Below are 27,876 nucleotides of genomic sequence, written 5' to 3' on the forward strand. Positions count from 1 at the left end.
TGGGCTGAGTGATTGACTCTTGAGAGGGTTATCCGGTTAGTGTTCTGATACTCACTATACTAAGCTGAGAGATGGACTCTCAAGGGGGTATCCAGTTAGTGTTCTGATACTAACTGTACTGGGCTAAGCAATGCACTATAGAGCAGGGGGTGTAGTCAGTGTTCTGATACTAACTGTACTGAGCTGTGTAATGATGGACTCTTGAAAGGGGTATCTGGTTAGCAGTTTGATACTCCCTGTACTGTGTTGCTTTATGTCTATTCTCTACTTCATGTTCTTGTTCTGGCAAAATATGAATCATATCATCTGACCACTTCTCAGAATTGGCTAAATGATTGGCCAATCATATACGTGAGACATGCAAATGCATACTTCTTAGAGAATAGTGTTTATTCCTAGACTGTGTGGAGTGGATAGAGAATGGCAGAGAATTTGGCAGAAACAGATTTTTCTCTCAGTTTACTAATTCAAACTCCTTTATTTAAAAACATGAGTCAGTTTTCCATTGTATGGGCAATTTAAAATCATATTAAGGGGTTAAAAAAAAGTTTATTTACTTGATCTTACATTACATTCTTACTTAGTAAGACATTTCGTGTTAAAACTACCTTACAGTTTTTCTTTTAGGAATTAGTTCAATTAAGGAAGACAATGGGAGCAAGCGTTCTAAGAGCAGAGCTGCAGAATAATCCTGCAATATAAAAAAAGGGCATTTTCACACCTGTAATTGGTTTCTATGATACGAATCAGTTGATGGGTTTGTTTATGTGGAGCATTTCTCCCTCTGTTTGGTTTGGTTTGGCACAGGCACAAACCTAAACGCACCAAAATGCTTCACCAATAAACCACACGAGCACATTGTCTCCTCTGATTGGTCAGAGCTGCTCGGCACAGGAGCGAGAAAGTAAATATAGTGAGAAGATTCTGTGTTTCAGCACGAATATCTGTATATCTGTGCAATTTTATGCTGCTTTAACACAGAATGCTGAAAATTTGCTGCTGTGCTTTTAAAAACAGTATTTTTAATGGGAAGTGCAGCACAGATGTACACGTAGTGCTACAAGCAGTGAACGCAGCACAGACTGCGCATGTAAACAGCATGGAGCAGCAGAGACAGCATTTGTTAATAGGTGTTGTAATTGGCGGTAAATAACATGACTATTACATCACATTAAACTGCACCGTATCGGCACTTCAGCTTCAATTAAAGAAGTATATTTGATAACTGGGACAGATTAAGACCAGATCTTGTTCCCACCACAAGCAAACCGCTCCAGAGTTCGTTTGGGACCGGGCCGAGACCACCTCCTCTAGTAGGTTTCGGTCCGGTTGTTTTGATTCACACCTGCTCAATCGAACCGCACTAATGGTACAAATGAACCAAACAACTCCATTTTAACCAGACCAAATAATTCTGGTGTGAAAATGCCCTTAGACAGATCTTGGGACAGTGTTGGTGAATGAGGTCAAATGTTATAGAGATAGGATTACAGACTGTTAAAAAATGCCACAAATCTGTGGCACCATAGAGCGGCAGCTTTATTCATATCCCAGGACTCGCTCTAGCCATGTGGCTACCAACCAATTATCTGACATTAGTCAGTCAAACATCTGTTAAAATGATCAATTTAACAGCAGTGATTTATTTTCTCAACATGATGAAGCAGTTAACGTCTGAGCTGGCAGAAAGTGAAACCTACGTATTAGACTGAATAATACAGTATTTGAAGTGATGGACAGCACGAGCCAGTCAGGCCCAACAGAAGCACAGGTTTATATTAGTATCTCTGATGTTGCATTCAGTCCTATATCCTTCTTCTTATTGACGACCACCTGAGTTCAGGTCAGGTTTGTGCTTCGTGTATAAGAGTTCAGGTGATACAGGTAAGTGAAGCTGATGTACTGATCAGCTCAGGAAACTCCAGCCCGGCCGAGTTCGTTCAGAAGGTCTGGGATTCTCTACCAGTTGTATCCAGCAGGGGGAGACTTGTCATCTTTGTTGCTCTCCAGGGAGAAAGGAGGAATACGAACGTCAAAGTGGGAACCGTCGGTCCTCTCGATCCGGAACGTCCCCCTGTGTAACAAAAGCAGAATCTCAGAATCTGTTTCTATATGAGACATAGCTCTTCATTATCAAATATGTGCTCATCACCTTTTCACATTGATAGATTAGTACCAGTTTCTACATTATTCATATCCCTCTATTATGTGCCCATCGCATTTTTACATTCATAAATTAGTACCTGCTACATTAACTATAGCTCACATTATCTCTCTGTACTGTTACATTAGCTATAGCTCACATAATCTCTCGTTACTGTTACATTAGCTATAGCTCACATTAATTCTCTGTACTGTTACATTAGCTATAGCTCACATTATCTCTCTGTACTGTTACATTAGCTATAGCTCACATTATCTCTCTGTACTGTTACATTAGCTATAGCTCACATTATCTCTCTGTACTGTTACATTAGCTATAGCTCACATTATCTCTCTGTACTGTTACATTAGCTATAGCTCACATTAATTCTCTGTACTGTTACATTAGCTATAGCTCACATTATCTCTCTGTACTGTTACATTAGCTATAGCTCACATTATCTCTCTGTACTGTTACATTAGCTATAGCTCACATTATCTCTCTGTACTGTTACATTAGCTATAGCTCACATTATCTCTCTGTACTGTTACATTAGCTATAGCTCACATTATCTCTCTGTACTGTTACATTAGCTATAGCTCACATTATCTCTCTGTACTGTTACATTAGCTATAGCTCACATTATCTCTCTGTACTGTTACATTAGCTATAGCTCACATTATCTCTCTGTACTGTTACATTAGCTATAGCTCACATTATCTCTCGGTACTGTTACATTAGCTATAGCTCACATTAATTCTCTGTACTGTTACATTAGCTATAGCTCATATTATCTCTCTGTACTGTTACATTAGCTATAGCTCACATTATCTCTCTGTACTGTTACATTAGCTATAGCTCACATTATCTCTCTGTACTGTTACATTAGCTATAGCTCACATTATCTCTCGGTACTGTTACATTAGCTATAGCTCACGTTATCTCTCTGTACTGTTATATTAGCTATAGCTCACGTTATCTCTCTGTACTGTTACATTAGCTATAGCTCACGTTATCTCTCTGTACTGTTACATTAGCTATAGCTCACGTTATCTCTCTGTACTGTTACATTAGCAAGAGCTCACGTTATCTCTCTGTACTGTTACATTAGCTATAGCTCACGTTACCTCTCTGTACTGTTACATTAGCTATAGCTCACATTATCTCTCTGTACTGTTACATTAGCTATAGCTCACATTATCTCTCTGTACTGTTACATTAGCTATAGCTCACATTATATCTCTGTACTGTTACATTAGCTATAGCTCACATTATCTCTCTGCACTGTTACATTAGCTATAGCTCACATTATCTCTCTGCACTGTTACATTAGCTATAGCTCACATTAATTCTCTGTACTGTTACATTAGCTATAGCTCACATTATCTCTCTGTATGGTTACATTAGCTATAGCTCACATTATCTCTCTGTACTGTTACATTAGCTATAGCTCACATTATCTCTCTGTACTGTTACATTAGCTATAGCTCACATTATCTCTCTGTACTGTTACATTAGCTATAGCTCACATTCTCTCTGTACTGTTACATTAGCTATAGCTCACATTATCTCTCTGTACTGTTACATTAGCTATAGCTCACACTACCTCTCTGTACTGTTACATTAGCTATAGCTCACATTATCTCTCTGTACTGTTACATTAGCTATAGCTCACACTACCTCTCTGTACTGTTACATTAGCTATAGCTCACATTATCTCTCTGTACTGTTACATTAGCTATAGCTCACATTATCTCTCTGTACTGTTACATTAGCTATAGCTCACATTATCTCTCTGTACTGTTACATTAGCTATAGCTCACATTATCTCTCTGTACTGTTACATTAGCTATAGCTCACATTATCTCTCTGTACTGTTACATTAGCTATAGCTCACATTATCTCTCTGTACTGTTACATTAGCTATAGCTCACATTCTCTCTGTACTGTTACATTAGCTATAGCTCACATTATCTCTCTGTACTGTTACATTAGCTATAGCTCACATTATCTCTCTGTACTGTTACATTAGCTATAGCTCACATTATGTCTCTGTACTGTTACATTAGCTATAGCTCACATTATCTCTCTGTACTGTTACATTAGCTATAGCTCACATTATCTCTCTGTACTGTTACATTAGCTATAGCTCACATTATCTCTCTGTACTGTTACATTAGCTATAGCTCACATTATCTCTCTGTACTGTTACATTAGCTATAGCTCACATTATGTCTCTGTACTGTTACATTAGCTATAGCTCACATTATCTCTCTGTACTGTTACATTAGCTATAGCTCACATTATCTCTCTGTACTGTTACATTAGCTATAGCTCACATTATCTCTCTGTACTGTTACATTAGCTATAGCTCACACTACCTCTCTGTACTGTTACATTAGCTATAGCTCACATTATCTCTCCGTACTGTTACATTAGCTATAGCTCACATTATCTCTCCGTACTGTTACATTAGCTATAGCTCACATTATCTCTCTGTAGGTTTCTTCCTCTTAATGTAAGGGAGTTTTTTATTGCCACTGTGTTGCCACAATAATTGGCATCTCTGTGGTGCTGCTCATAAGAGGCGTGGACCAGATTTGTCTCTGTAAGGCTGCTTTGTGAAAATTTATGTTGTAAAAAGGACTATATAAAAAAATCTGAAAAAAGTGTGGTACAGTGTGATTTGTTGAATGATAAATGAACCACATTAAATTTTAACTCAACATAGACAGGTGCAGATGGGTGGTCAGGGCTTCTATTCCCCTCAGAATAAGTCAGTTTGGCTTCCTTGCACTTCTTTTAGATGCCACAGAATAGAACAACTACTTTCATTTACAGTATTTAATTGATGCTCTTATCCAAAGTGACCAACAAGGTCATTCATATTACAGAATGTAGGTTAGGAGTCTTGCCCAGGGACTCTTATTGGTGTAGAGCAGCATTCAGTCACGTAGACCAGGAACTGAAACTCAGTCTCTTACAACCACCGTTGCACCACAACCACCCTTGTTAATGAAAAGAACTACTAGTTATCTACTACTTATTTGTTTTATTTTTGATGATTATGGCTTACAGCCAATGACAACCCAAAAATCAGTGTCTCAGAAAATTTGAATATTATATAAGACAAATTGGTAGGCAATTAAAATAGCAAACCTCAAAAGTCTGAGTGCACCTGACTCTTAAAAGGAATGTGAGGCAAGTGACATGCTCAATGCTATTTCACAAAAAAACATTATGGGTGTTTTTTCTCAAAAAACACCCATAATCAATTAAGAGGATTAGTTTGACTTTTGCATGTTTTGAGCCGTGCAAGGTGTACTTTTCCAGTCGTTACGATAGCAAAGACACACTAACACACCTTAAATTAAGCTGCACTGTGCCTGACTGATGGCTTGCCCATAGATCAATAAAATAGGGCCCACTGTGTTTGAAACAAGTTAAGATCTAGATGTGTTTTGGTAAGTCAAAAATGTGACTAGCTCAGATTTCTTAAGTAAATACAATAAGCCATTGTGCACGCATTTACAGAAATGAGAAAATAATTAACGTCCTGTGTGTGTTAGCAACAAATTGTTAGCAAATGACAAAGAAAAAAAAAAGACACACTAACATACAAAAGGTATTCAAGGAAATTTTACCTTTAAATAAAACATTTTACGTTTAATGTTTTACTATACTTTTTACAGGAACAAGTACTAAAGAAATTAGGCACAGATAATTAAAAAAACAAGTTTATTACTTTCAGTAATAAAATACCTGTTAATGTGGACCCACATAACCTTTACAACACTGTATTAAATCGTGTTTAATCTTCCCTGTTCCACTACTAAATAAGTACATTAGATCTATATTAAGAGTCAAATTAGAAGGAAAAGAACAGGGCAAAGTAACAGAATACACAGTCTTTCAATTTTAACACTTCACATTTCTGACATTACTGTATGTAGAAACTGTAGAAACTCCTGAAGACAGAGCTCTTCAAAGAGCACTTACTCTCCTAACACCTCTAACTAACTACCTTCCACTACCAGATCAGGAGAATCTCTCACTATCTTTAATAAACTCCTGAAGACAGAGCTCTTCAAAGAGCACTTACTCTCCTAACACCTCTAACTAACTACCTTCCACTACCAGATCAGGAGAATCTCTCACTATCTTTAATAAACTCCTGAAGACAGAGCTCTTCAAAGAGCACTTACTCTCTTAACACCTCTAACATACTAACTACTTCTAACCTCATTTCTTTCTTCCCCTCCTTCACTTTATCCCACAATCTCCCTTTGACCTCCTTTAGGCCCTATCTAAAGATGTTTTTACCTTTAACTTCTATTACTTTTGTACTTCACTATTGTAAGTCGCTTTGGACAAAAGCGTCTGCCAAATGTAATGTAATGTAATGTAAATGTACATGTAAATGTAAATGTATGAAATTAGATACTACCTCAAATTGGAAAGCTTAAAAATGTCTAAATACAAGATAAAAAAAGTTTTTTGTAACAGCAGCAACACAGAATGCAAAGCTCATGCACATTTTGCCACATTTTTACAATTATTGTGCTTAAACTGCATTTAGCAAAGTTCATTTTAGCATTGGTCAACAACTGGGTTACTCTCTACTCATAAAACTGCACTCATTATAAAATAAAACACTTAAAACTATACAGAGTTTAATAAAATGGACCTAATCCCTGTACATTTTCCCTTGCTGTTTCTTTTAAGTAGAATATTAAAAAAAATTGCATATATTATCTATTACATAACTACACTGAATTGTAGCATACAATAACTAGCTCAAAAGAGCGTGCAATGATTCGTAACTAGGGGTGTAGGGGTCACAGTTCAAGTTCTGAAGGAGATCTTTTTGGGCTAAGATGGGTTAAAAAGACAAAAGTACACTGCCTGGCCAAAAAAACTAAGTCACCACTTGAATTTAAATGATGTGGGGTTGAAGCTGCAGTTGGTCTGCAGGTTTAGGTTCAGCAACAGTATGTGCTGAAAGAATGAAGTCAGCTGACTACCTGAATATACTGAATACAGACCAGGTTATTTCATCAATGGATTTTTCTGATGGCACGGCCATATACCAGAATAACAATATCAGGATTCATGGGGCTGGAATTGTGAAAGAGTGATTCGGGGAGCATGAGATCATCATTTTCACACATGGATTGAGAGAGTTCACCACAGAGTCCAGACCTTAACCTCATTGAGAATCTTGGGGATGTGCTGGGGAAGACTTTGTGCAGTGTTTAGACTCTAATGCAACACTGGATTGAAATAAATCTTGTGACATTGCAGAAGCTTATTGAAACAATGCCACAGTAAATGTGTGCTGCAATCAAAGCTAAAGGAGCTCCAACTAAACATTAGAGTGTGTAAACTTTTATTTTGGCCAAGCAGTTTAGTTTAACAACAAAAAAAAAAAGTAAACACAGTTTATAAGGCAAAAGGATAAAGGCAAGTGAGACAGCAGCTACACATAAAGGCTTTCAAGGACTCAAGGTATACTTTGGCTTCTTTATCGAAATCTTTATCGGCCCTATGCTGATAGGATGCTACACTATATTGCCAGAAGTGTTTGCTCACCCATCCAACATATTAAACACAGAGGTTTATGATCATTTTCATGTACACAGGTGTATAAAATCAATAACCTAGTCATGCAGACTGCTTCTACAAACATTGAAAGAATGTGTCTCAGCTCTCAGGAGCTCAGTGAACTCCAGCACTGTGGTACAGTGATAGGATGCAGCACCTGTGCAACAAAAAGTCCAGTCGTGAAATTTCACTACTCACTACTAAATATTCCACAGCCAACTGTCAGTGATATTATAAAACAGTGGAATAGACTGGGAATGACACCGACTCTGTCAGTGTAAAATAACAGAGCGGGGTCAGCGGATGCTGAGGAGCATAGTGCACAGAGTTCACCTCCAAACTTCATGTAGCTTCAGATTAGTTCATCACTACACACCTCCAAACTTCATGTAGCTTCAGAGTTCATCACTACACACCTCCAAACTTCATGTAGCTTCAGAGTTCATCACTACACACCACCAAACTTCATGTAGATTCAGAGTTCATCACTACACACCTCCAAACTTCATGTAGATTCAGATTAGATCAAGAACAGTAGAGTAGAGAGACTCATGGAATTGAGAGTTTTTATGGCTTAGCAGCTCCATCCAAACCTCATATCACCAAACCCAAAGCAGAATACTTTTGGCAATACAGTGTGTGTGTAATGACAAAGACACATGACAAAGACACATGTGGCTGATAAAGATTAAACAGAAGGGTGTAGGATTGTTAAAAATAATTTTATTTCAAATTTTTCCATTTTTCTCCCCAATTTACAAGGCCAATTACCCAACCCTTATTAGGACATCCCCAATCACTAGTGATGCCCCAACACCAGGAGGGTAAAGACTAGCGCACGCCTCCTCCGATACATGTGAAATCAGACTCTGCCTCTTTTCGATCTGCTGCTGATGCATCACTGCCGCGTAGCATCACAGCGCACTCGGAGGAAAGCGCAGCGACTCGGTTTTGATACATCAGCTCATAGAGAGCAAGGCCAATTGTGCTTTCTCAGGGCTCCAGTAGCTGAAGGCAAGCTGCATGAACAGGATTCGAACTGGCGATCGGATCCACGGGTGTAGGATTTAAGGAGAACTGAGGTTAGGTAATACAGCCTGTGCTGGTGTGTGTTACAGGTAAATTGTGCGTAAGGTGCTCTAGGTTCTGCTTCAGAAGAGGAAGGAGTAAGGGCTGTCCCTGTGCCCGTGGCTGTCCAGGGAGAAGGAGGGAATAGCCACGTCAAACATGCTGCTGTTGGCCCTCTGGCAGGTGAACGTCCCCCTACAGAAGGCGGAAACAACCAAATCAGCAGCCGCAAAGGAAGCGGAAAACTGGTTAAATTGTATACAGTCGCCAAAATGTTAAAAATTTTAGATTCTTTAAAGTAGCATCTCTTGTTTAGATGACTTTAGTTTAGCACATCTTGGCTGAATTTTCTCAGTCAGCTTCATGAGGTAGAGTCACCTGAATTCAGGCTTTCAGTTAAACGTCAAGAGTTAACTACTTGAATTTCTTGTCTTTTAATGTGTTTGAGAGCATCAGTTGTAATGTAGTGAAGAGATAGAGTTGGTATACAGTGAATAGCTCTATTTGTGTAATCTTTTAATCCAGATTATGGCAAGAACTAGTCAAATAAGTAAAGAAGAAATGAAGGTCAGTTAATTCCAAACCATTTCATGAACTTTAAAAGTATCCTCAAGCGCAGTCGCTAAGACCATCAAAAACACTGATGATGAAACTGGCTCTCATCAGAGTTGCCAGCTACAGAAATCGTAATTTTTAAGTTACTATACGATTCCTTGTGTGTTCCTATATAGCCTGAATGACTTCAGTATTCATTTAAAGTGTAAACCTATACTACAGATGTACAGGTGCACTGAATTAGGGGTTTAAGAGTATTATGGATCTTTGTAATAAAAAGAGATTTGCTGCAATAAAAATACTTACAAATTGAACCTTTATTTGTGGTAATAAAATATTTGCTCTTCATTTATTTCTATAATTTTCATTTATATATTTTGTGCTATTGCTAAATGTAAAAGCAACACTTTTAATATATACATAGTTGCCATTCACTCGTGTTTGTTTAACGGCATTTACAAAAAAAAATAACATTAAAAACGTATTTTTTGCCAAAAAATAGAGCAGATTGATGTGTGTGCATATTTATACAAGTCAAAAGTTTCAAACATATTACATTTTATTGTGTACCTGCCAGATTAACAGAGTCAATTGTCAATGTCACATTCAACCATTCTTACCCATCATTACACTGCTTTAAAAGAGTCCTTTACTCCTCAAACTCCCACAAACCAACAGAACACCAAAACCCACACACATACGTATGATCAAATTACACAATATACAGAGAAAGAGTACACTTTAAAATCTGAGTACATCAATAAACCTTATTTACAACACTGTTAAATGTTTAAAAAAATAATGTTTCAACTAATTATTAACTGACACTTAAGTAATTACACATTATTACATTTTAATTAATAATAATAATGTAATAACCAGCAGTACTGTTATTTTATAATCAGTTGCAACATTGTCATAAGTACTGTTAATAATGTACCCTTATTTTAAAGTGTTACCAAAAAAACAACTAACAAATATATATATATATATATATATATATATATATATATATATATATATATATATATATATATATATATATATATATATAAGCAGCAGTAAAAGTAGTGTTCACAATATAAACTGTGACACAGATCAATACAGCGTCTACTGTCTCTGTACTTCAGCAGATAATCAAAGCTGCCATACTGAACTTAAACTAAAATACATACAGCTCTGGGAAAATAAGAGATCACTTAAAAATGATGAGTTTCTTTGATTTTACCGAATTTAAAACCTCTGGAATGTAATCAAGAGAAAGATGGATGATCACAAGCCATCAAACTAAGCTGAACTGCTTGAATTTTTGCACCAGGAGTGGCATAAAGTTATCCAAAAGCAGTGTGCAAGACAGGTGGAGGAGAACATGCCAAGATGCATGAAAACTGATTAAAAACCAGGATTGTTTTCTTTGCATTATTTGAGGTCTGAAAGATATGCATTTTTTGTCATTTCAGCCATTTCTCATTTTCTGCAAATAAATGCTCTAAATTACAATATGTTTATTTGGAATTTGGGAGAAATGTTGTCTGCAGTTTATAGAATAAAACAACATTAATTTTCCTCAAACATAAACCTATGAATAGCAAAATCAGATAAACTGATTCAGAAACTGAAGTGCTCTCTTATTTTTTTTACTGAGCTGCATATTGAACTGAATTTTTAACAATCCCTTTTAAATAATAATAATGATAGATAAAACAAATATTTGACTTGTTCTGCATAATTGAATGACTATGGTAAGTCTGCAGAACAATATTCTACAGTCTAGTGCTGCTGCTAGCAATAAACTGTATCACTGCTGTGCAGAAAACACAGCTCCTGCTATAATTCAGATAACTGTTATTAATCATTAGTATTTTTTACCCTTGTTGTCTCTTAACAGGTGAATAAGAGCCAGGGTTGCCTCTGCTCACCAGTATCAGTGTCACCAAATCCATTATTAGTGTCCTCATACAGATTAGCTTCACAGCTTTAGTCAAAATAAATTATTAAAAATAAATAATACTACAGGATTAAATTAAAATAATATAATGACTGACTGATGCCACACAATCAATCCTTAAGCCTTCATATGTTCTGCACTGTTTGGACTGAAACATTCCTAACCAAAGTACACAACCTGTCAAAAGTTTTAGAACACCCCCAACCCCAATCTTTCAAGTTATTTTTTTTGCCATTTAAGCTCTTCAGGGCTATTCAATAAGCTGAAATGCTACAAAATCCAGTAAAGCTAAATGGAAGACAAAAAAAGTAGAAATATAAATAAACTGAGCTTTACAAATGGATGCAAAATAATGAGAATTTCCAAAGCCTTTGTCTGTAGTAAAGAAGTGCTGGCACATTCACACTTTCATCATAATAACTAGAAAAAAAATACAAAAACACTAAATTATTACTAAATTATCTGTAATTATTAAATTATAAGTATTTTCTTTAGAGAAATTACCACTCTCTGGTGAAGCCAGAGAGCGTGAGGACTGTTCCCTACACCTTCGAAAGACTCTGGGAAACTGAGGAAAACTGATACAGGAAGAGTCACGTCTGGCTGACCTACATGGCAACAGCTTTATGCTTCAGCTTGGCTTAACATAATTGAAGTAAGTCTCAGTTTCAGCAGTGAAGAGAAGAATTAGAGGAGGTCTGACAGGTAAATAACTGTAGTAATAAAGTCATTACTAAGACATAGGGATGCTCTAAACCTTTTGACCTGTAGTATACTTCTGAAAGTGCTAAATAAATCAGACAAACACACCTTTACAAACACACAAACACATTATATGCTTCCTTTACAATAAGCAATAAGGCTCTGTATTTGGTGGTTCAAGTGTTCATAAACACACTTACTCGAGATATCAAAAATGTCTTGGTTTTGCATCAATCATTTGCTTCCTTATTTTAGAACAGGAAATGCTGGGCTAAAAGTGCTAATCAACCACAGACTTAGAGGTCACCACTCTCAAATAATAAAAAAAAATAAAATAAAACGAACTTTCTAGCTGCTGTTTGCAATAAAATCCTCACAGAAATGCTTCAAAAAGTAGAAAGCTAGTACAAAGTCTTCCCTGGACAGTAGAGGCAGTTACTCCAACAAAAGTAGGATCAAACTCTTTTTAATACTTATTTATATATAAGGAAAAAAGAGAATCAGCAGGTGTCCCAATACTTAAATCCAGATGTTTTAGTTCTAATTTTAGTCTCAATATTTCATTAAAAGGTCCATAAATTATATTTTGATTTTGGTATTTACCGAGATGAAAGCAAACCAAATCTGTAATCACTGATTACTGTGCATATTTTATGAATGCCTAGAGAAAAGAAAAAAAATGAGCTTTTTAGCTAACTGGCACATTCACATTGATGTAGAAACTAAAAATGTTGATCAATGTGCATTGTCCTTGTTTGTTAGCATCATTAGCCTAGCATAATCTATTCAAATGAATCTAGGCTGAATATATCTGAAGCAAGTGATAAATAAGATGAACCCGATTTCTTTATGGTGCTATTCCTTAAACAAGAATTACGCTGTTAATTTAGTCAAAACTAATTCCAGTTCGTGTTTGATTAGCTATTTAGCCCTTCAACAGCAAAAACATCATTAAGGCAAAAACTGCTAGAATCTATATCTAGCATAAGTTTAAATTTGCTGTTTTTTATCTCTTTTATTAAGAGATAAGCGGCATCACTCTGCCATTTAAAGCGTAACTAAACCCCCTGATTTAAGCTGACTCCACCCTCAGCTCAAATTTAAAAAAGGATAAAAAAAAAATGTGAGGGGTAGTTTGGAAGGGGCACTGGGTGATGTATGGGTTTAGAGGCAGGGCAGGAAGGTGAGCAAGTGTGCCTTTCGATAGCAGTGAGATGCAGATGGTTGGATATCAGCAGGTAAGATCATTTTATCAACTGGTTTATGTGCAAAAATAATTTTCTGATCTTCACCAACAGAAAACTAGACCAGACTTTGAACCAATATCTACAATAACTGTTGGTGGACAACAGTTTTTTGTGCACCTGAGTAGGACAGGTGGACAGTTCACTTATTTTAAAGATCTTAACTTTATTCTAGTTAATGATTTAATAATTTATTCTCTTCTTCGGTGTGATAAAATGAGTGGATCTGACAGGGATTGATTAGAGAGGTAGATTGGAGGTTAATAGACAGCATTAATTGGGTAGAAACAGAGTAAAATGGGACATTTAAGTGCTTGACTTTTGGACAGCAATGAGGGTAAAAAAGGTCTTTAAGTGATGAAAGGAATAAAACAGAGAAAAGCAAGCGCTAAATAAGGATCACGGTAGAGAAAGAGAGTCAGACAGGTGGGGGTGGGGTGGGGTCTGGGAAAGAGAGAGAGAGGGGAGCATTAATGAAACTTGGTTGCAGGAGAAGAATGGAAGAAAGTGTCTCTGGTGTAGCTGAATTACTGCATGATTAAAGTACAGGGGAAGCTGCTGAAACAGGTAAGCTTGAAGACACTGGGGAAGGACCAGGCTGGGTGTGACTGGGGTTGAGGTGGGCTGGCAGGGGGCAGGCCGGGGCAGGGCTCTGGGCTCTTAGGCAAGTGAGGTGAAGGGGCCGGGCAGGAAGCCGTTGGGAGTATCGTCCTTCTTGCTCTCAAGAGAGAAGGGAGGGATGCGCACGTCGAAGAATGTGCCGTTGGGCCTCTCAAGCCTGTAGGAGCCCCTGCAGGGGGGCAGAGACACAAGCAGACGTCAGAGACCCAGTGCCCTGGCCCCTACCGGCCCCTACTACTCACACTACCATTCATGCATAAGAGATTGAATGTTACTACACATGTTGTAATTATTAATAGCTATAGTAATACTGTGTTAGTCTTGATCCAAATAAATAAATAAATAAATAAATATATATATATATATATATATATATATATATATATATATATATATATATATATATATATATATATATATATATATATACACTAGAGCATCTAAAAAAAATGGGAATATCATTGAAAAGTTACTTTATTTCGGTATGTCAGCTCAAAATTTAAGAGAAAGTTATATTATATAGATGTATTGAACACAGAGTGATCTATTTTAGGCATTTATTTCTTTTATTGTTGATGATTATGACTTAAAGGCAATGAAAAACCAAACATCAGTGTCTCTGAAAATTTGAATATTATACAAAACCAATTGGTACTTTTGGCAGTGTGGGCCGTGGGCCGTGTGCCAAGTCCTGCTGGAAAATGAAATCTGCATCTCCACATAAGTTGTCAGCAGAAGGAAGCATGAAGTGCTGTAGGATTTTGTGGGAAAACAAAACTGCACTGACTTTAAACTTGATAATAAAACACAGTGGATCAACACCAGCAGATGACATGTCTCTCCAAACCATCACTGATCATCAGTACATTCTGCATTTTATTTGGAAATCAAGGGTTCTGGAGGAAGAGTGGAGAGACACACAGTCCAAACAGCTTGAGGTCTAGAGTGAAGTTTCCACCAATCAGTGATGGTTTGGAGAGACATGTCATCTGCTGGTGTTGATCCACTGTGTTTTATCAAGCAGTGTTTTCCTTAAAAATCTGAGATGCGCTAGGTATAGTTACACAGTTTTAGCTTATGATCTCTCCCTGGGTAAAACTTCATATGTGCAGTGTCTTACTTTGGGCAAGAGGCTACAAGGACTCTTGATAGGAAAATTGTACATTCAATCAGTATTGTGTGGACTACCTGAGATACTACGCGAGAGCTTCACGAGGGCCGACTATGTATCTTAACAGACGGAAATGTACTGCTTTTTGCTTAAACTTTGATTTTCCTTTATTTCTCATTATCTATTGCATTTCAAAAACCCTGTTTTGTCCAGAAGATTCATTAAATAAACGGGCAAAGTCCTTGAGACCTGACACAAGTAATAAATACTTTTAGGAGTATCTAAATACTTAAGTGAGATGTGCGGGATCTTAACTAACCAGTGTATTATATCTCCAGATATGAAGGATGACCAAAGAAAGTATTATTCATATACTATTGTATTGTATAAATTATTATAAAACAACAACTAAAAAAGTGTTTTAACACAATGTGAAAAAATGAACAATAAAATAATATGTTCTTAGTAAAAAGCACATATTAAATAAAATATAAATAAACAATATTTTGTGAAATAGATTTGGAAATACTGCTGTTAGGTTTTGATTGCACTTCCTGGTCAGAGCACTGTTGTGGTCAGGGGGCCATAATTCATAAACTCATCCCAAAAGTACTGGATGGAGCACCATCATTCCAGATAAAGTCCCACTGCTCCACAGCTCAATACTGGGGTGCTTAAACCAATCTAATCACATGCCCGGCATTAGGTGTGATGCCAACTGTTTCATGTTTATCTGCTCCAGAGAGAACTATACTATCAGCAGTACTGTTCTACAGGGACTGGACAAACTGTGTCTCCATATACTATATTAAAATCCACTTTATATAGTAACAAAGAAATACTGTACACATTCACACATTAGAGATCAAAGAAACACACATACTAACAAAGATCCCTATCAACCACAATGCCATGTATTTCACAAAAGCACACATGCAATCAGAGACAACAGACCAACACACTTGACATATGCACAACCCCGACCATGCACTGTATGCAGTACACACTGCAAACACACACACACTACGTAATGCACAAAGAATGTCTGGTTGGTCTAGTGACCTGTAACAAAAGCCTGCAAAGCCCTGGCTGCACAAACTGCACTTCCACTCGAGTGGCTGCCTCAGTACGTCTCGCTCTGTATATGAACATGACTAGATCTGGCCAATACATTCCCAAAAAAAAAAAAAAAAAAAAGGATTTTACACTAATATGACTTGGGTTACACAGTGTTGCACAGCTTCACCAAAGTTACACAGTGCAGCAGCTTTAATAAAAAAAAAAAAAACAAGCACTCAAAAGTATGTTTGCCAGAATAATGTGAATAACGTAATTAGGAAAAGTTATTGCTGCAGGCTGAACAGGCAGATATTCCCTATATTGCCAAAATTATCTGCTCAACTGTATTTTATTGCATTTGGTGATGTGAGGCTTGAATGGAGCTGCTTGGTCATGGAAACTCTCCATTCCATGAGTCTCTTTTTTACACTCTACTGTTGTTGATCTACTCTAAAGGTACTTGAAGTTTGGAGGTGTGTAGTGATTACAGTAGTGACTCTGCAGAAAGTTGGTGAACTGTTATTTTACACTGACAGAGCACAGAGTCGCTGTCGTTATCAGTCTCTTCCACTGTGTTATAATATCACTGACAGTTGGCTGTGGAATATTTAGTAGTGAGTAGTGAAATTTCATGACTGGACTTTTGTAAGTTTGTATGTTTGTAGAAGCAGTATGCATGACTAGCTGCTGCTTGATTTTATACACCTGTGGAAGTGACTGGAACGATGATAGAGTTCAATGATTTGGATGGGTGTGCGAACTTATAGTTTGTTGATTCCTAATATGACCAAATAGCAATAGTTTTTTTGCATAGCACTGTAAACTGCAAAACTAAAACATGTATGTGCTATATGTTACAGTATGTTACATCTCTCTGCACCTCATCTTCACAACACACTTTTTAGATTGTACCATGTCGGTACTGCACTGTCCTGTCTGCTTACTTTTCTCATGTTTTCTGTATTTATAAACAATTATAATATATTTATATTTAATTATACTATGCCTCTGCATTATTATGCTATTATATTATAATCAGGGTACTCTTTTCAACCAATACATTTTCAGTACATTACTTTTTTAAGGTTTGTCCATTTGCGATTGCAGGCAATTTTCAGTACAGACATGGAAAGAAACAAGAAACTAAAAATCCATGTAAAACTGGTTATAGTAGGCCTATTTCTCAACTAACATTAATTTTGAACATTTCGAAATGTCATTCAAAAGACATTTCTGCATATTTTGCAGAAATCTGCCTTATATATGTGTCTGAATGGAGCCAGACAGTATTAAATCATCATTTTACTTTTTGCTGTGTGAATTTACAGTTATCGTTGAAGCTGAAACTCCAGTCTGAATAGGACCCACTTAGAGAGTTAGCTAATGCAATAAGATGTGATTAATTTACCCAAAAAATATATTTTCTTTTTTTTTTTAATTTCCATGACCTTTTTAAAACTTTTTGGGTTATTTTTCTTTTTCCAAAATGTATCCAGGTTTAGAAATGGCCATTTTTCAACTCCACGACTTTTCCAAGTTTTTCATGACCATACGAACCCAGTATAATTATACCAATTAAATTATTTTAAATAGTTGATAACGTTTAATCATTAAGAGTATCCTTGGCAACAAACACAAAGGCCAATACCAAAGTGAGAAAAAATATTAACCACTAAATCTATACTGTGAATATCGTAATCACGACAGGCCTCATTCCCAGCCTGTGTTTGTTCAGCCTGTATTTTGGATATCAACACTCACAGGTGTGTGTAACAGGTGTGAGACACTCACCACATGTGTCCGCTGGGGGCCTGCAGGGAGACATGGCTGCTGTACTGGAACGCTGGCTGCTCTTTGGACAAAACTGGCTCCTGTCAAACACACAAACACAGAAATTTATGACACAGGCTGTTTTACAAAGCTCGAGGAACAACAAAATACATAAATTCGAGACTGTTATATTCTATATAGCAATCAAAATTCTTTTGTTAATAATTTCTTTGCTTATTACATTTGATAGTGTTTTAATAAACTCTGTTGTTGTTAAATCATTCAGATTTCCACACTGTTGACTGTTAAGGTGGGGCATGCTGACAGCACAGTTCCCGGAGGCCGTGTTCTATGATAACCTGACAGGGAAAGGTAGTTCAGAGAGAGCATAGCTTGCTTGTGTTCTCCTTTGAGGGAAAAGGTTACTGGGTAAAAGGTAAAGAACCTTTCCAGTCAGCAAAATTAATTCTGTACATTCTGTAAAGCTATCTTTTTTTTTTTTAAGCTTCTGTAAAAACACATCCCTGGGTAAAATGAAAAAAAGGCCCTATGAATAGCAAATATAGATTAAATATAAACATCCCAAATATCGCATAAGAAATTCTCTGCTTTAAGTGTAAACTGGAAGGTCTTAATCTCGAGTAATGAAAACACAAGCATTAGCCTCATCACTTATATATATATATATATATAACCCTAATGGTGAATTATGGGATGCACTGCATTGAGCACAGCCTTGCTGTCCGGTGATGGGAGTTCAACAGAGCTCAACTTAATCCAAATGAATACAGCCGCTGTGTTGCGCCCAGCCCATCGGAGAAGAGCAGACTGCTCTTTTGTGAGCACACACAGACAGAACAAGCACCTTTTAAACATGCAAGGGAAGGTAAAAATGTCGGATTGTGGATTTATAGACCTATAGACCTATAGATTACAATGAGGTTGATTAAAATAAAAAATCTTCACAGACTACAAGGCGCACCATATTATGAGGTAACTATCAATAAACGTCTATTTTCTGATCTATTTTCATACGTAAGGTGCACCGAATTATAAGGTGCATTATGTGACACTAGTAAGGAACAGGGATGTTGCCATGTTTCCCAGGTTTTCAGCTAATGCCAATACTGCTCAAGTATTCTCTGAGCTGGAGAAACTACTGAAACTCCTGTATAACACTGTACTTCAGTGAAGTGGCTTTAGTGCTACTTACAACCTGACTGGTAGAATTCATACATAAGGTGCACTGCCCATTTTTGGGAAAATTTAAGTGCGCCTTATAGTGTAAAAAATACAGTATGTATAAAACAGATCAAATACTGATGGACCCAGCTACTCACTCTGCCTACTACCCCCCGACCTCGAACCGTCTCCAAGGTTCCTGACAGGCTGAAGATCCTCCAGTGTCTCTCTCTCAGCTGCACCACCTCGTTCCCCATATTCTCCAGACGGATGCAGTAGCGCCACTGATGCACAAAACAATTTCAATCATTTTTCTATCCCCTCTGGAATGGGAAAACTATGCATTAACCACGTGACTGTCACAAAATAAATGAATGTTATGGACAAATACTTTGACAGGCTCTAAAAATGGAAAATGTTTTGCAAGATATTACCAGAAAAAAACATGTTAAGAGTCTAGACTAAGCTTAGTGTTTAACCTTTTTACTTACCCAGTAGACATGTGAATTCTGTGCTTCCTGTGGGATTAAAAAATGAGAAAATTAGTCTTCTTTTCTAAAAAAATTAATTCATAAATGATGATTCAACACCAATGACATTTTAAGTGATATAGTGCCGGGATCTGCCATATCGTATGCCATAACATTTTTCATATGACATTTTTGAATATCCCTATCGCAAAAATATACTGAAATATGGTGATGTTATTTTAGGGCAGGTGGGCAATTATGATACAACTTGTTTGCTGTTTGTAGCAAAAAGAAAATTCACACTGTTCTAATTCACCATTTGCTCTAAATCTACGAGAGAGTGTATCATACAATATTGCATGCAATATTAGCACCAAATGAAATTTTAAATATTCATCATTTTGTAGCAGTAGTGTTTTGAAATGATCATTTTTTTTAAATCAATGTTTTGTCATATCGCCAGTAATATCAGTATTGTATTGTAAAAATACACTGAAATATTGTGATATCATTTTATGGCCATATTGTTCAGTCCTAAGGTTCTAGGCAAAATGCATGTTGTGTATTTTGCTATTGTATTTTTTTTATTATTTTTTCCTGTTCTGGGAAGCTTTGTGTCATATTTCATTGACAGAACATATAGGATAGTGCATAAACAGCATTTTTTTCAGCCACTACTGAGTGAGAAAATATTGCGATAAATACTTCATGTGAAAATTTCTGTATTACATGTATTTTACTATTACGTGTTTCACTACAACATTCACCATTATTCTACCACACCTTCCACTAGTACTACTGCAGACTTACCCTCATGCCCATGTAGAAGGGGATGACAGTCACTCTAATGTTCTCTGTTGTCTCACGGTGAACGTCAGACAACTCTAACCATGGATGGTTTTTCTCCTGCCACGCCCGCAACGTATCTCTCGGTACAAACGGTGGCACTGGAAGAGAACACAGATACATACATGTATTGATGAATTGCTCTGTGGTTTTCTGAGAAAAACTCTTAAAAACCTAAGAATTCCGGAGCATTTTAAATACCTTTAGATGGATTAAACATGAGGAACCTCTCGAACAGCTCATGCTGAATGGGCACCTGGTCTATAGAATTATATGGCAGAATATCTTCATGGCTCACATAATCCAGACCTACAAAAGACAAAAAGATGGAGATCAGGCCCAACATGAAGTGTTCACAGGTCATTGGTCATTGACTATGCACTGTCCAGCTTAAATGTAAATACTTTCAGGGAATAGGCAACAAAGTGGAAAGAAATTTATACTTTACTTTAAACAATTAGAATGGCACTGCTGAAGTAAATGTGAGATTAAAACTGAACTGCTGTGATAAATGTGTGACTAGAATAGCATAGCTCAGTAGAGCTGCAACTAATGATTATTTTGGTAGTCAACAAATCTGGTAATTATTCTAATCTCTGTACTTGCTTTAAATAGATATAAACAGCTGAACAAATGATTTAAATGCCATTGAAATGTCCAGAACTTTGCCCTTTAAATGTGGTAAGTGCTGATATTTAGTGAGGAATAGTGTAATCTGTTGTGTTTGGTTAATTTTGGAGACACCAGCCAAGTTGAGTGTAAACTGTGTGAGTGTCCCAGTAATTTGTGTAGTGCTGCAAAATAATGATTATTTAAAAATTAACATTTAGAGTAGACACATTTTTATAATCAGCATTTTAGATTATATCGACTAATTACTCTCTGCTGGGATTGTAAAATTGGTGTCCAAGAAATAGTTTTATTTTCCAGTTCTGTAATTGCTTTTTCTTTAGGCAAAATACATTCGAGAATAATGCAGAATAATACATATCGAAAATAAATGAAAACCTGAAAAGAAAAGTTCACACAACATTCCTTTGGGCAAATGTTTAATTTTGTTCAGTTTTGGGCAAAAATGTATATTTTGATGCATCACTACTAGAGACACATACCAAGAAAGGCTACTCAGTATCAAGGGCACCTAGTGCTTTATTAGACCAGGAACACACGGACATGCTGCCCCAAGACAGAACACAGTAACGGTGAAGAGGCTCACCTGGAATGGCGTACAGGGCTCTGCTGTCGTCGTGATTGGCCAAAAATGTAACGGCCTCTGTTTGTGATCTCTGAGACTGCCAATCAAAAAGATTGAAAGTTTAGTGAATGAGTTTAATAGAAACCTTTCACTCTAAATATTTGAATGGTATCAAATGAAAAATTATAATAAAATCAGAAAAATAATAGAAACCCCTGTACATTGTGTGTACTTACTATGTGTGGGCAGTCTCTGGTGTCAATGAGGACTTGGTAGTATGTGTGTGTTTTTCCTTTCACCTCCTTTGACCCGTGTGCACCAGGGGGCTCTGGCTTACTACTCAAAAAATGAGTAAAGAACTGTCACAAAACAAAATACAAATCCACCAAATACATACTTAGCATACGGTAAACTGGCTTTTAATACATTGCCTATAGAGCCAGTGCTTTGTAAATCCATGTATGGTAAATCTATTACAGACCTGGCATATAGTAGACTGGTTATAGTCTTGGCATATGGTAAAACAGCAATAGACATGGCATATTGTACACCAACTTCTGGTAAACTGGCTGAAGACCCAGCATATAGTAAAACAGCTATAAACGTATTTTAAATCAACATTTGGTAAATGGACTATAGACCCGGCATATTGTAAATCAACGTTCTGTAAACTATAGACTACAGATCAGCGTATAATAGACCGGCTATAGACCCACATATCATAAGTTTGATAAACTATAGACTATAGACCCAGCATACAGTAGACTGGCTGTAGACCCGGCCTGACGTTTGATAAACCGGCAATAGACCGGGAACATGATAAACCAGCATGTGGTACGCTGTCTATAGACACAGCTCTTTGTAAATCTATGTATGGTAAACCAACTACAGACCTGGAGTATAGTAGACCAACTACAGACCTGGAGTATAGTAGACCAGCTATAGACCTGGCATATGGTAAACCAACTATAGACAGGGCACACTGTAAAGCAACGCTTTTTTTATAAACCGACTATACACCAGGTATGTGGTGAAACGGCTATGGAGCCATGGAATTGTAAACAGACATTGGGTAAACTGACTACAGAGCCAGTGCATAGTAGACCAGCTATAGACCAGGCCTTTGGTAAACTGGCGTATGGCAAACGTATGGCCATACCAATCCAGCATATTGCAAATCGAATTTTGGTAAACCGAGTACAGATCTGTTGTATGGCAGAAAGGCTACATACCTGGCATATGGTAAACTGGCATATGTTACACCATCTATAGTAGGGATGATATGGCCCTACAATAATATCACAATATTTCACAGTATTTTTGCGATAATGATACTTATGGCAATATGAAAAAAATATACTACTGTAAAAAAACAAAATAAAATGAAAATTACATCATATTATTGCATACTATATGATATGGCACACCCCTAACTGAGATATTACTTTTTTTTTTAATCAGATTTGTAACAGAATACTAATAATATATATAACAGATACTAATAATAATACACTCCAAATGTCTCCATATATCCAAGATTAAAGTAAAATAAATAATACTGGACTGATATAATCTGTCTCTAGTAGATATATAATGGCAAATGAGAACAGTGTGATTTTTTCTTTTGCTGAAAACAGCAAAAAAGTAGTACCCTGATGTGATAATTAGGGGTGGGTGATTTGGCTCGATATTTCAGGGTATAATATCGTTCACGATATTCAAAAATGTTGGCGATATTATCAAGCACGATATGATATAGCACACCTCTAGTCTATAGACCTGGCTTTTTCTAAATCGATGTAAGATAAACCGAATACAGACATGGCTTATAGTATACTGGCTATAGACAAGGCATATGGTAAACCAGATATAAATCCAGCCTAGGGTAAATTGGCATATGGAAAACCGTCTATAGACATGGTGCATTGTATATCGATTTTTGTTAAACCGACGACATACACAGATGTTATTGAACCAGTATATGTTGCTTTAATAAGAACAGATGTAGAAGAGTTTCCTCACCTGTCGGATGATGGAGGGGTGACATCACGGTCATAGAGACGAGCATGCCAGGGGAACAGCACTATACCTCTGTAGCCAAACACGCTATGCAGAAACAACTGAGACAAACAAATACAAATGCATACAAATTCACAAACAGAAAACTTTGTACAACTATTACAACATTTAATAGGACAATAAAATGACCCCAGCTATTCATAAATATGTTTACTCACAAAATAAACGAAAAATCAAATGCAGTGAAAAAGTGGGAGGTTCAAAAGCAAAACCAAGCCCATGTGACAGGATCTTAAAATAGTTATCTTTTATAAATAGGACCAGTATAAACAGATTTCACTTTTCATTTTGCACTATAATTTAAATATTATCATAGAGGTTAAACAATCTATAGAAATAAAGGTGCTCTTCATCAACATTAATCAGTTTGGTATACTGGATGCTCACAATGATTTGCATATACTAACCTTTTTATCCACAGTCAGAAAATAATTCAATTAAGAAACTAGTTAAAAAGGACTAACTTAGGCTTTTTGGTTCTCTTTCCACATCTCATTAACATTTTTTAAGTTCTGACTGGCTGATAAAAACTCCCCCAGGACAAATATTATGGTTATAAATTCATAAAATTGAATTTTCATCCTATTAAGAGCTTCTCATTACGCTTTACAATAGCAAGCTACTTCAGCACTATTACTAGACAGTTATACTGTAGTTGGTAACTTGATAACACTGATAACCTCATACCTGTCCTGTCTCATATTTGCCGTGTTGTTTTGGGGCTTCAAACACTCCAACTGTCTCCAGCACCTTCCCTTCAGGCCTGTTACTGACCAAAACAGGACACACGCAGGACAGACGCATATAAAAGCACAGACCCACACCCACACAAATCATAGAAAAGAAAGAAACACAAATACAAACACATGCAGACATAGAAAACAACACACATACATACAGTAAACAGGACACACACACAGACATATAGAGGAGGGGAAAAACAAACAAACACACAAATAAGGGATAAATAACAGACATATAGGACAACAAGATCACAACATATAAACAAAACACAACCCAAGGGTATTAGAAAACACATGTAATCATAACAACCATAATCACAACAACACACTGCCATGCCAACATCAGCAAATCTAAATGCAGCACTTGTTTCTTATGAGAAAAACATGGCGTGACATGTATCCTTTTTTATTAAAGATTCTAAATACGTATTTGTTTAATCTACAGTCATGTTATTTACCGTTATCATGTCCTAGAGGCTTAAACCAGGCTCTGTTTTGGTTTCTAAGAACTCTGATCATGATTATTTGTGATGTTTTAAGACCCTAATCCGAAGGATTCACATCCGCCACGTAAAGATCAAATTCTAATATGATTTTCTAGGAATTTTTACAAACACCAGGCAGGCTGGTTTAGTCCATATTTTCAATATTTTGGGGTAAATAAGGTTTCAAAGGCAAGACATAAACAGGGAAGGGAGTCTTTATCTTCCCACAGACCTGTTTATTAGCGTTACTGTTCTTTCCTTATTTTAGCATGTATATCATAGAAAAAAAAAACATTTCGTTTTTATTAAAATTAATGATAACTGTCGAACATTAAACCACACAAACATAAAATGGACCTCAAGTAGACAATACATACACAACACGTTTAAATTGTGCTCAATCGCAGTTCAAAGCACATATGGCACGAACACTGTCATTATATATCTATTAACTTTCTGCACAAACGTTTATTTTTTAAAATGTTTGCAATTTAGCTTATTCTATACATTAAAATGATTATGTATTTTTTTTCATTAAAGCAGATTATATTGAATGATGGAGCTTCAATAAACAGCAAAGCTCTCTAACCATCACACAATAAAGTCATAGGGAGTTTAGAGCTTTAATGTTTCAATAATGCATTACAAACAAAAACAATAAGCCATACTGCAATATGGATATTTTGTCCCACTCTTAATCTGTGTATTGAATACTGTGGTAAAATAAATTATATTAGGCAGGTATATGACATGGTGGATATGATATGCTCATATTTGACAGGGTGAAAATATGGGTAAATTTGCCTGTACTAAACCTAAACCTGTACTGTGCAGTTGTCTGGTTATATAAATGTCCATGTGGTCATTCACAGAAGAGCAGATGTGATCTGTGCTCAGCAGTAATGCTGGATAAGCCAGGTATGAAATAATGCAGTGTGTGGGTGGGAGGGTGGCTTGATGCTGTGTGTGGTCGGCTATTTTGGTGCCATACCAGACAAACACACCAACACTGCAAAGACACATTCCCTACTACAATTGGCCGACACTGGCCACGCTACTTTAAATTCCCTAGATTTCCTGCTAAAATCTTGAAAGTCTTGCTAGAGTTGAGTTGCGGTCGCATCATCTCGATCGTTCAGTGTAAGGTGGTTAGGATTGAAGGTTTAAGTCAGTCTTTTTCTCGTCCTGCGCTCAGATAAAATCAACCGTGTTTAATATTACTATTATTACTAATTATTAGTTGCAGTCTTGCAAATAACGATCCAACAAGATCTCCAGTCTTTGCGAAATCTTAGCCTGTACGAAATGTAATCCTGTGCATTGTGACAGAGGAATACAATACAGTTCAACTGATTGCATTTTAAGCTCAGCATTTAGTTGAAAATGTTTGAAAATGTAGATTACTGTGTATTTTGTTTTTTTTAAATAAAGAGATCAATTGCAGTTAAATATAATGTAATAGTGGTTTTGCAATTTTTTTGGCACATATTTTGCACGTTAAGAGTGTGGAAAAGCAATGCATTTTTCTACGGAGCCCCTAAATTGACATCATAATAAAAAAAAGGTGTGGTCTTGACATGAAAATAAGTTACTTATGTGCTTACATAAGGATTATTAGGATGAGCATCTCATTCACACACATTAGGATCTTGTTCCCATGCATTAATTAGTTGAGGCAACAAATTAGGATCTTGTTCCTACACCTTAATATTCATGCAATATTCTTCATGAACATTAATTTACAGAAAAGCAAACTTTATTATTCTCTGGCTACGACTTAATTATCTCGTTTCCATGCAATAGGATCTCGTACCCACACATTAATAAGTTGTGGCAATGCATTAGGATCTTGTTCCCACTCATCAGGATATTGTTCCCACGCATTAATAAGTTGTGGTAACCACACCTTAACATTCTTGTAATATTCTTAATGGGCACTCTCATTTACTGAAAAGCAAACTTTATTATTATGTGGCTATGACATAATTATCTCGTTCCCACACATTAGGATCACATTAGGATCTTGTTCCCACACATTAATAAACTGTGTCAATGCATTAAGATCTCATTCCCACACATTACTTAGTCTTGTCCTTGCAATATTTGTTTTAACATGATGTCACCTTAGGGGCTCCGTATTTTTCTAGGGTAGTGTTTGCTTTTCTATTTGGCACTAATTCCGCTCCACATTTTTAAGGTGGAAATAATTCCTCTCCAATAGTTTTAAGGTGGAAATAATTACTCACCATAGTTTAAAGTGAAACTAATATCTCTCCAATAGTTTTAATGTGGAAATAATTACTCACCATAGTTTAAAGTGAAACTAATATTTCTCTATAGTTTTAAGGTGGAAATAATTCCTAACCCACGTTTTAAGGTGGAAACAATTTCTCACCATAGTTTTAAGGTGGAAACAATTTCTCACCATAGTTTTAAGGTGGAAACAATTTCTCACCATAGTTTTAAGGAGGAAATAACTCCTCGCCGCAGTTTTTTAAGGTGGAAACTGTTGAAGAATAAGGCTTTAGCTGTAGAGCTGGGGGAGTAGCTGACCTTGCATGGCTGAATCCAGCAAGCTGCGCAATTTAAGCGGTTACACAACAGCCTGCCATCCAGCAGCTCAGCCTGCACAGCTCAGCCTGCACAGCTAACACTGTGTTAGAAAGCCTGGCAGCTCGGTTATATATGATTACAGGTTATTAACAGTGTCAATAGTGATATTAGGCAGGTAAACGTGTGATTTATGAACTGATTAATAGTGTAAATAAAGCTTAGCTATGCTAACTAGCTTTAGCCTCGTTAGCTCCGCAGAGATAAGCTGTGAACCGCTTCTTACCGGGAGGACATGAAGCGCTGCTGCTGGAGACCCGCTCCCCCGCACACACAGCACGGCACACCCCGTCGCCGGCCCGCCTCCGCCCCGCGGCTCAGCTCCGCGCTCAGCGCCCGCAGCGAGCTGGGTTTACTGTACTTATTAACGGCGGACAGCAGCCCCCTGCGTATCACACACGCCGCCATCTTTCCACAGACCGGTTCAGTTAGGCTAGCTCT

The 27,876-nt window shown here is 36.7% G+C and overlaps 1 protein-coding gene and 1 long non-coding RNA gene across 5 annotated transcripts; both read right to left on the reverse strand.

Moving 5' to 3' along the window:
• Positions 1 to 458: 458 nt before the first annotated feature.
• LOC103032170 (polymerase delta-interacting protein 2) lies at positions 459 to 27,871 on the reverse strand. 4 transcript variants are annotated; one of them, XM_007233544.4, is made up of 11 exons: positions 27,662 to 27,870; positions 24,285 to 24,366; positions 23,541 to 23,638; positions 21,755 to 21,854; positions 21,540 to 21,615; positions 20,525 to 20,632; positions 20,288 to 20,424; positions 19,499 to 19,525; positions 19,166 to 19,291; positions 17,847 to 17,926; positions 459 to 2,074 (listed from the first exon to the last, which is right to left on the reverse strand). In XM_007233544.4, exons 1-11 carry the CDS (start codon positions 27,841 to 27,843, stop codon positions 1,960 to 1,962), a joined length of 1,131 nt encoding a protein of 376 aa, XP_007233606.3. In that variant the 5' UTR covers positions 27,844 to 27,870; the 3' UTR covers positions 459 to 1,959. The 4 variants fall into 4 exon arrangements, with proteins under 4 accessions (XP_007233606.3, XP_007233607.3, XP_007233605.3 ...); XM_007233545.4 differs by lacking the exon at positions 459 to 2,074 and adding an exon at positions 8,451 to 9,010 and having other exon boundaries at positions 27,662 to 27,871; XM_007233543.4 differs by lacking the exon at positions 459 to 2,074 and adding an exon at positions 9,920 to 14,054 and having other exon boundaries at positions 24,285 to 24,360; positions 27,662 to 27,871.
• LOC125783068 (uncharacterized) lies at positions 5,768 to 8,386 on the reverse strand. Its single transcript, XR_007425853.1, has 2 exons — positions 6,360 to 8,386; positions 5,768 to 6,153 (listed from the first exon to the last, which is right to left on the reverse strand). It is a non-coding gene; the product is annotated as an uncharacterized LOC125783068 (long non-coding RNA).
• Positions 27,872 to 27,876: the final 5 nt, after the last annotated feature.

Source organism: Astyanax mexicanus, chromosome 1, assembly GCF_023375975.1.
Source record: "Astyanax mexicanus isolate ESR-SI-001 chromosome 1, AstMex3_surface, whole genome shotgun sequence".
Taxonomy (NCBI): domain Eukaryota; kingdom Metazoa; phylum Chordata; class Actinopteri; order Characiformes; family Acestrorhamphidae; genus Astyanax; species Astyanax mexicanus.

Coding starts and splice junctions, on each gene's coding strand:
- LOC103032170 (XM_007233542.4), bottom strand. CDS start 27,843: ATGGCGGCGTGTGTGATACGCAGGGGGCTGCTGTCCGCCGTTAATAAG. Junction 19,526..20,287: donor CCTTCTACATGGGCATGAGG/GTAAGTCTGCAG, acceptor TTAATCCCACAG/GAAGCACAGAATTCACATGT. Junction 19,292..19,498: donor AGAATTCACATGTCTACTGG/GTAAGTAAAAAG, acceptor TTTGTGCATCAG/TGGCGCTACTGCATCCGTCT.